This window comes from Ailuropoda melanoleuca, chromosome 14 (genome assembly GCF_002007445.2).
Source record: "Ailuropoda melanoleuca isolate Jingjing chromosome 14, ASM200744v2, whole genome shotgun sequence".
Classification (NCBI taxonomy): domain Eukaryota; kingdom Metazoa; phylum Chordata; class Mammalia; order Carnivora; family Ursidae; genus Ailuropoda; species Ailuropoda melanoleuca.
Genome location: NC_048231.1, coordinates 27,464,009 through 27,473,169, shown reverse-complemented (window position 1 = coordinate 27,473,169; position 9,161 = coordinate 27,464,009). Strand labels below are relative to the sequence as shown.

General features: G+C 41.9%; 1 protein-coding gene across 1 annotated transcript in view; it reads left to right on the top strand.

The window, feature by feature from the left end:
* The window catches only part of EML5 (EMAP like 5), a gene marked incomplete at its 5' end in the record, with an annotated part of 169,981 nt that overhangs the window by 122,347 nt on the left and 38,473 nt on the right, over positions 1-9,161 (top strand). The window contains one exon of the mRNA XM_034643052.1: positions 9,095-9,157. Coding sequence (XP_034498943.1) covers positions 9,095-9,157 — 63 coding nt within the window. The remainder of the gene's footprint in view (positions 1-9,094; positions 9,158-9,161) is intronic.

The window sequence follows — 9,161 nt, the reverse complement described above, 5'->3', positions numbered from 1 at the left end:
TATTTCTCATGCCTGGGGAGTTTTTCTTCGTTTTTTAATGAGCTCAGCTATTCATTTAAAGGATGCTTATTTTGTTAATGTTTACTTAAACTCAGCTTTCCCCCTGCTGTATGCCTGTACCCACCCAGCTGAATAGGGTTGAATAAAATGTGCAGTTGTAATGACTAGTTCACCATGCTTTTGTTTCTCTGCTGTCCTTTGTGGCAGAATTCCTCCAAATAGGTGATACTGGCTTCTCTGTTTTCACGTGACATTTGCTTCACAAGCCACTCCAGTTAGGCTTTTATCTCTATTGGTCCATTCAAACTGCTGCCAGTCTCTTGGTCAGCTCTGGGTCCTCCCCTTACCCACCTCACAGTAGTTTTTGATGTAACTGATCATTCCTCCTTTTCTGAAATGCATTCTTCACTTGGCTCTGAAATCCATGCATGTCTTTTCCTCCCTACACTTCATTGATTTTTTTTTCCTTCCCTTAACTAGCTCTGCTTTTTCTTCCTGCTCTCTATATATAGAAATGCTACCGGGTTCTCCCTGGCCTTTCTTGTTTCATTTGTACGCTTACACTTTGTGTGATTATATCAGTTATTGTACAGTTAGAAGACAGCTACTAGCCCTAGTTAGCTGAGAGAGAGCGAACAAAGAAAGAATTTAGAGGAGCTGCAGATGTGTTTGAAAGAGTGGGAGTGCCATCATCACACTCTATCAGTGGTGAAGAAGCTTGCCAGAGTGCAGGCCTCCGTGGAACGGAGANTGGAACGGAGAGAGAGTGTCACTGGGTGAAGGAAGAGCCTGCCAGAGGGTACAGGCCAGAGCTGAGCGGCGAGACCACTGCTTGGGGAAGAACTTAACTCAGGGAAAAGGCTGTTAGACACTGAGAGCTGCTGCTGTCTTAGCAGGACATCTTGCTAGAGGCTGAAAACCACAGCTGAATCATTAGGGCCATTACTGTGATGGGGGAAACTTGCTCGGGGACTCTGGGTACTGCCCGCATTGGGGAATGCTCCAGGCTCCCCGAATACCAGTGATCTGGCTCAGTAGGTGAAATCCAGCACTGGAAGAAGAGTCCCTTTCTCCTTTTTTTTTTTTTTTTAAAGGTTTTATTCATTTATTTGACAGACAGCCAGTGAAAGAGGAAACACAAGCAGGGGGAGTGGGAGAGGAAGAAGCAGGCTCCCAGCAGAGCAGGGAGCCCGATGTGGGGCTCCATCCCAGGACCCTGGGATCATGCCCTGAGCCGAAGACAGACGCTTAATGACTGAGCAACCCTGGCGCCCCCCTTTCTCCTGTTTTGACCTTGTATTGTCTTTCCAGCACCCTCTATTGGCAAATTTATATCAGTTAGCTGGCAAAAGGCAAAAAACCTTCTACAAGGCCCAAAGAACAGTAGATTTGGAACTAAAAGGCAACAAAGTAATAACTGGCACAGACTACCCCTTTGTCTAATTAGCATCCATATGTATCTTTTTACAAATGCTTGAACTTTGGTATAACCACAGAACTAATGTTATGTTTATGTTCTACCCAAAAAGTTGTTGGTTTTTTAAAAAAAGGTTTTATTTATTTGTCAGAGAGCACACAAGTAGGGGGAGCAGCAAGCAGAGGGAGAAGCAGGCTCCTGCTGACCAAGGAGCTGGGTGTGGAACTCGATCTCAGGCCCCTGGGATCATGACCTGAGCCGAAGGCAGACACTTAACCAACTAAGCCACTCAGGCTTCCCTACCCAAGGAGTTTCTAACCATAGAGATGCAGATACGGCTGGTACAAGTGAAGAAATTCTCACCCTCTCCCCTAAATTAGAAGACACACAGTTCCAACAGTCATTGTGTCCATTGCTGGCTATGTTCATTACTATCAAATTTAGTCATAGTCTTACTATATATTCTGTTGCCTTAAGACTAAACTGTAAAGTTAACCACCGACAGACTTGTATAAAATATTTTTGAATAAGAAGTAAATAGTTTATGTATACACATAATAAGCATTTATGTACAGTCCCTGTTTCCATAACTGGTTATGGGCTGTGGTTGATATCTCTGACTTCCTTCTTCTACTACCCATTTCATATTTTCTTTGTCCTTAGCCAGAACCTCAGGTTATTTGGCTCATGGGGTAACCCAAACCTTCATTGCTAAATGATGTGAAATCTCAATATCTCTACCTGTTGTTTTTTTTTTCCTAGTTGCTGTTCCATTAAGTTTTACCATTGGTCATGAAGACTAAGAAGCATCCCAGTGAATCCTCTGGGTTCCAGATATAGTCCCTTTTGCCCTCAGTGTGTAGCAATAACTCAGTTTCCCCTCTGCAACTGGGATCAATCACTCCAGCCAGAAGAGTAACAGCCCCTTTCTTTGCTTGTTGTTTCACTGGCATAAGGAGTCCAACATGACCAAGTGGCAGTCTCACCTTCCAATACAGAGGAACCGTTATGTCCCTGGTAAAAGAATTCTCCCTGCGCTTAGGAGATAAGACTAAATCAGCAGAGCTCAGAGTTGCTAGGATGCAAAACAAAATTGTGCAAGTTGGTTATTGGATTGAATGGTAAGAAGAGTCACTCCAACTTCGACTTCTTGATTTCCAGACCCATGTAATCTGGCTATGAGGTTCAGCACCATGTAATGGTCTATGATTCAAAGCATATATTGCATCCTATAAGACACCCAGTCTTTGAGGGTATTGTTTCCCAGATGATGCCATAAATTAGTTTTCAGTAAGCCATTCCACTGTTAATCAATTGTTCTGTTAGTAGCTTTCTCTGAGTAGTGGGAGTTGTGATAAAACTAGTTAATTCCATGGGTATGAGTCTAATGTGGGACATTTTTTGCTATAAGTTCCTTGATCAGAAGCATGAAATTTGGTATTGGTGGATAAGGCATCCCATGTGTCCATGGATGGTGATGCTAGCAGAATCACAATGATCAGGGAAGGCAAATCCAGGACTCATGTCTATTCTAGTGAAGATGAATCTGCCTGCTCCATAATGGAAGAGGTCCAACATAATCAACGTGCTACCAGCTGGCTGGCTGGTCTCCCTGGGGAATGCGTTATATCAGAAGTTCAGTTGGTCTCTACTGTTAGCAGATTAGACACTCATCGGTAGTGGTAGTGGTAGCAAGATAACCTTGGAAAACAGAGTTCATATTTTCTAAGTCAACCTTAAACTCTGTCCTTGCTACCACGGGCCCACTGAGTAAGTACTAGCTGGCTAGAAAAAGAGGCTTCTCTGAGGTCCACAGAGCATAGTATTTTGTCCTCCTGGTCACTGAGAACCTCCTCTGTAGTGGACACTTTTGTTGGGCATTCCATAGGACACAGAAGTCTTCACATCCTTTGCCCTTTCTGAAAGTTTCATTTTCCAGATTTCCTTGTCTCTAATCTTCTAATCCTGAAAGAATCCAGTCCTTAACTGATCATGTAAATAGTTAACAGATACTAATGAGTCAGTGTAAATCTGTCCATCGGGTCATCTCTCTCCACAGAAGTGGAAAACCAAGTGTACTTCTTGAAGTGCTGCCCCCTGTGAAATTTTACCTTTACTGCTGTCCTTCAGGGTCACCCCTTTACTGCTATAGTGATTTCAGGTGGATACCAACATATACTGTATAGGAACATCTGTAAATCTGGCTCAAGTTTTTTTTTTCCTCAGTCAGTTGATCATTAATGAATACCCATGAGGCCACTAGTATAGATTGAGAGAGAGAAGACGTACTGTAGCAGGGATTCTTGTTGGTTCTGAGCCACTTGTTCATGCAAATTACTTCTGACTTCCAGATCTGTGGAAGACTGGTCTTTTATATACCATTTCCATTTGATCATAGATTGCTGCTGTGCACACCCAGTCTATGGCTAGGTTGGTCTTGTAACTTGCAATTCGTGAGACACACAGGACACATAGTCACCTGATATCCCATAGTTAGGTATTTACTTTCTACCAAGGCCTAGTAGCAAAGCCAAAACACCTTCTCAAAGGGAAAATCGTTATCTGTAAAGGAGGATATGGATTTCTCTCCCAAATCTGAGAGATCTGCAGTACAATTCTCCTTTAGTAGCTTTCCAGAGGGTTCCTATAGCATCCCAGTTTACCACAGACACTTTGAGTATCATTGAATTTGCTATAAGACCCAAGTGGAAGATCAGCTTGCCTCCTCTTGTTCTGGTCCCCTGGAAGCCTTTTAAGTGACTTGATAAATGGGTAGAAGCAGCTCACTCAAATGTGTAGACTTCCAAAAGGCACAACCGGCATTTTGCTTCTTTTGTTTGCGGTAGGTTTTGGAAGGTGTAGGAACCTTTCGCCTTAAAAGGGAATATCTTGTCGTATTCCATATCATTGAATCTCCAGAAGCTTCACTGAGGTGGCAGATCCCTTAATGTTTGTGATAATTATCTTCCACTCTCTTGATTCACTTATGTCTTACTAAGACATCTAAAGTACTTGTTGCTTCCTGCTCCGCAGATCCATTCTGCATAATGTCATCAGTGTAGTGGACCATTGAGATGTTTTGTGGAATGTCAAGATGATCAGGATCTCTGTGGACTGTGTTATGGCAAACAAACACAAAAAACAAAAACGGGAGAGTTGAATAGCCCTGAGGCAAGGCTTTGAAGGTGTGCACAGGTACAAGCCAGGTAAAAGCAGACTGCTCTGGTGGTCCTTACAAATTGGGGGTGGAGAAAAAAAGCATTAACTAGGGCAATAACTGCATGCAAAATGTTAGGGGCTGTGTTTGTTTGTGTTGGTAAAGATCTGGAAGAGTAGCTTCAGCTAGTATCCCTACCTGATTAAATTTATTATCCGTAGTTAGTATCTAAAATTCATCTTAGCAGCGCCTGGGTAGCTCAGTTGGTTAAGCATTCAGCTCTTGATTTCAGCTCAGGTCATGATTTCAGAGTCGTGGGATGGAGCCCCAAATCGGGTTCCACACTCAGCAGCGAGTCTGCTTCTTTTCCTCTCCCTCTGCCCCAGAGAAAGAGAGAGAAAGTGAGAGTGTGGTGGGGGTCTCTCTCTCTCTCTCTCTCTGTCTCTCTCTCTAAAATAAATAAATCTTTAAAAAATAAAAATAAAATCCATCTTGTTTCGCATAGACCAAACAGGCAAGTTTAAATGTGATGCGTATTTTCACCAGTGCGTATTTTCAGTCTTTGGTAGTGTCACTGATTTTTGCAATTCTCAGGCTTGCGGTTTTGCTTCTGATTTATTATCTTGAGAGAGAGGAATTTCCAGGGGTTTGCACTTATTTCCTCCTGTTGTAATGACCCTTATCCCATGGATCACAGAGCCAAGCTAGCAGATTCTATAAGTTTCCAAGTGTATCTGTTACGATTCAGGAATTAGATGGAAACCACAGAATTAGTGTCAGTTCAGAGCCCCTGTTACTAATTCCTGAACATTTGAGTATTTCCTTTTCTTCAGTTGAGTCATTTGTGACCACTGATTATTGGAGAAAGATATCTACTGCGGCACTGCTACAGGGTCCTCTCAATGGACTTAGCCTTCCCTTTAATCAAGGGACTCTTGAGTATATGAATTGGCTCAGGTCTGAACACAGGCTGAGACTCTGTGACTTTCCATTATGGTAATTGAAGTTTGGTTTTTTAGCCCCCAGGTCTGGAGTTTTTTTCTGTTACATAGATCAAACACTGATCTGGTAGCCTACTCATCTATTTCATTCCTGCAGACACCATGATTGATTAGTCACCAACAGAAATCTCCACAGGCCAAAACATTCTGATTATTAGGACATTCCTGCTGCCCTTTTTGGTAAAAGAATGTACTCTGTCTTTTAAGTGCTACTACTTGGCTTCTGCTTTTCCTAGATGATCCCTGTTGAATCAGGAACCCCATATTAATGGAAACATCTCCCGTTCCTGATCTGCATAGGAGGACGTTACAGAGCCTTTCAAAGGTGTAGATGGTGCCCTTAATGTATTTCTCAATGCTTCTGTAAAGGGACTGTTTTCTAGACTTCTGGGGGCAATGTAGTTGGTGGGCAAGTATGCAGGTTGCATATGAAAAATCTACTTCAACATTCTTACCCCCCTAAACTTTTGCATTCCTTCCTCTATATCAGAGGTCAGCAAATCCAGCCCACCTCCTGATTATGTAAATAATATTATTGGAGCACAGCCATGTCCATTCGGTTGTGTATTGTCTAGATCTGCTTTCGTACTACAGTAGCAGAGTTGAGTGGTAGTGACAGAGACCGTATGGCCTACAACGCTGAAAATATTTACTTTCTGGTCCTTTAAGAAAAGGTTTGCCAACCTCTGCCCTAGAGCATGCTGAGATTTGATCCAAGTTAGGGGTCTAGGGACAGCAGAGAAGTGGTTGTGATAGTTCTTCAGAAGGTTAAACATCCCCTGCCAGAGCATCTACCCCAGAAGGTCAGTCTTCCCAGACATAAGAGAACAAACTTGGCACTGGCTGTGAGATTCAGAATAAACATAGACGTTCAGGATTTTCAGTTTCGTCTGAATCTAACCAGATGCTCCCATTCCACAGTTCAAAGTTCCTTCTTTCCCAATCAGTGCCCCATCACATAAGAAACTTGGTGAAACTGGGAATTCGACTGAAATTGTACATTTGCAACTTACTCAATTAAATTTTGCGTTTAATTTTTGGCAACATTAGCCCATGGTCTCTAGTCAGACCATGACTTGTGCTGAGAGTTTAAGGATCTGAACTTGTTATTCTTTCTGCTAAATGTTCCATGAACTCAGTAGAATCTTTTGCACAGCATAGTCCCTGCGGTCACCATTATTTTTGTGATGGTCAAAGGCAGCAGCCTCTTGGTCTCCTAGGACATTTTACTTCAATAGACACTCTACTACAATTAACTGTAGGAGATAACTTTATTGTCATGCCCATGCATACCCTGGATTACTAACATCCCATTTCCCATTGGCAGGTGCTCATCACTGTGCTTAAACCCAAAGGCATGACTAAATCAATTCCAAAAATCCCATCTTTAATGATCTGTCTCCTGTGACTACTTCAGTACTAATTCTATACCAATCAAGAAACAGAAACCACCTTAGTAAGTGGAATAGGGAAAATTTAATATGTTGTTAACTAATAAAAGGTGATTACTGAAAGGTGTAAAGAGAATTCTAAGGAGTATAGAAGTAGCAATTGCAGAAAGCAGCTGCCACCTGTAGGGTTGGTGGATGGTGATTAAGGAAGGAACCCTTCCTCTCTTTTCCCAGGCTGAGATTCAGATCTCTTTGGAGAGGATGTGGGTGCCAGTGGAAAAGAAACTTGCCAGAGGGCTGGTCTAGGAAATCTTTTGCTATGCTGGCAGAAAAAATCTTCCATTCCCAGCCCCATTCCCCGTACCTACCCTTGCCCCATCATTAATCTGATCTACTGGTTGTAGCACACCAGAAGAAAGAAAAATCCCTTCCTCCTTCTTTGGCCTTGCAAGGATCTTCCTGTACCCTCTATTGGCCAAAAATCAAATTAGCTGGAAAAGGAAAAATATCTATAGGGCCTAACTGTAGTATCACATAGCAGTAAAGAAAAGGGTGAATGTGGAGCTGGGAGGTGATAAATTAATAACAAGCTCTTACCCAGTTTATGACTGTGACTACTATCTGTATGCTACTGTGTCCCGTATTTATATCTCTAGTCGAGTCTTCTCCCTTGAGCTCCAGAGAAGTATAAATATATACCATACTGGCTTTTTGATGTCTTCACTTGAATTTCTCGTAGGTATCCTTAACTTTATGGGTCCAAAACCATACACTTGTACCTCCTCTAATTTTTTCCATCATGGTAAATGGCATCACCATTCGAAAAAAATATCCTTTTCCTCCTACTCTCCTCCCAGTTAGTCAGAGTCATGCCAGCTCTGTCTTCAAAATATCCAAATCCTAACCTTTCTCATCATCTCCACTCCAGGTTGCCATCCTCTCTTAAATATCAGAAATAATCTTAGATTTCTTATGTTCTTGATAATTAAAAGATAAATAAATGACTTGTTCTCAATTCATTCTATAACTTTTCATTCTGTGACAGCTGTACCCCATCCCTCTCTCTCCAAATTTTATTCAAGACACCAAAAGTCTTAGGGCTTTTGAATATGTCTGCCATATTCCTTGCTGTCAGGACAAGCCCATTTTTGTTGATTTCCCAATACCTATTAACCCTTATTTTTTTTTAAAGATTTTATTTATTTATTTGACAGCCAGCGAGAGAGGGAACACAAGCAGGAGGAGTGGGAGAGGAAGAAGCAGGCTCACAGTGGAAGAGCCTGATGTGGGGCTCGATCCCCAGAATCCCGGGATCACGCCCTGAGCCGTAGGCAGACGCTTAACCGCTATGCCACCCAGGCACCCCCATACTAACCCTTATTTTTAAAAATTAATAATATTAGCATCATTATTTCTTGATGCATGATTAGATCTTCCATGCATGGATAGCTCTTCCTAGCTTTAATAATTATCTATTGTCATATTTTTTTCAAATTTGAAAGCATATTTATAAAGATGGACTTCTTACATTTCTGATTTGTTGGATAGAAACTACAGACGTTGCAACCTCCCACTAAAAAACATTTCCACATGTCATTGGCTTTTTATGTTAGTTAAAATCTCTCATTCTTTTTCATCAACTTAATTTTTTAAGGTAAACGTTAGTACTTTTGTTACATCCGGAAGGGGGAAACGGTTTGTATTAATTATTGCTTTGAATTTCATACCACTGATTTCAGTAGAAAACTTTGCTGCCCGCATCCCTTGACTGCTTTGAATATTGATTTGAGGCCATGGTGAATACAGGAATTCTCTTTGAAATTAAAGGTTTCTTAGGTGCATAATTTTTTTTAAATAGAAGAAAATCGGGGCACCTGGGTGGCACAGCGGTTAAGCGTCTGCCTTTGGCTCAGGGCGTGATCCCAGGGTCCTGGGATCGAGCCCCACATCAGGCTCCTCTGCTATGAGCCTGCTTCTTCCTCTCCCANGCTTCTTCCTCTCCCACTCCCCTTGCTTGTGTTCCCTCTCTCGCTGGCTGTCTCTATCTCTGTCAAATAAATAAATAAAATCTTTTAAAAAAAAAAATAGAAGAAAATCTCCTGATATATGCTCTCTCTCTCTCTCTTAGGTGGGAGATGTTGCTGTTTTTCTCCTGATGGTAAAGCTTTAGCTGTAGGTCTGAATGATGGCAGTTT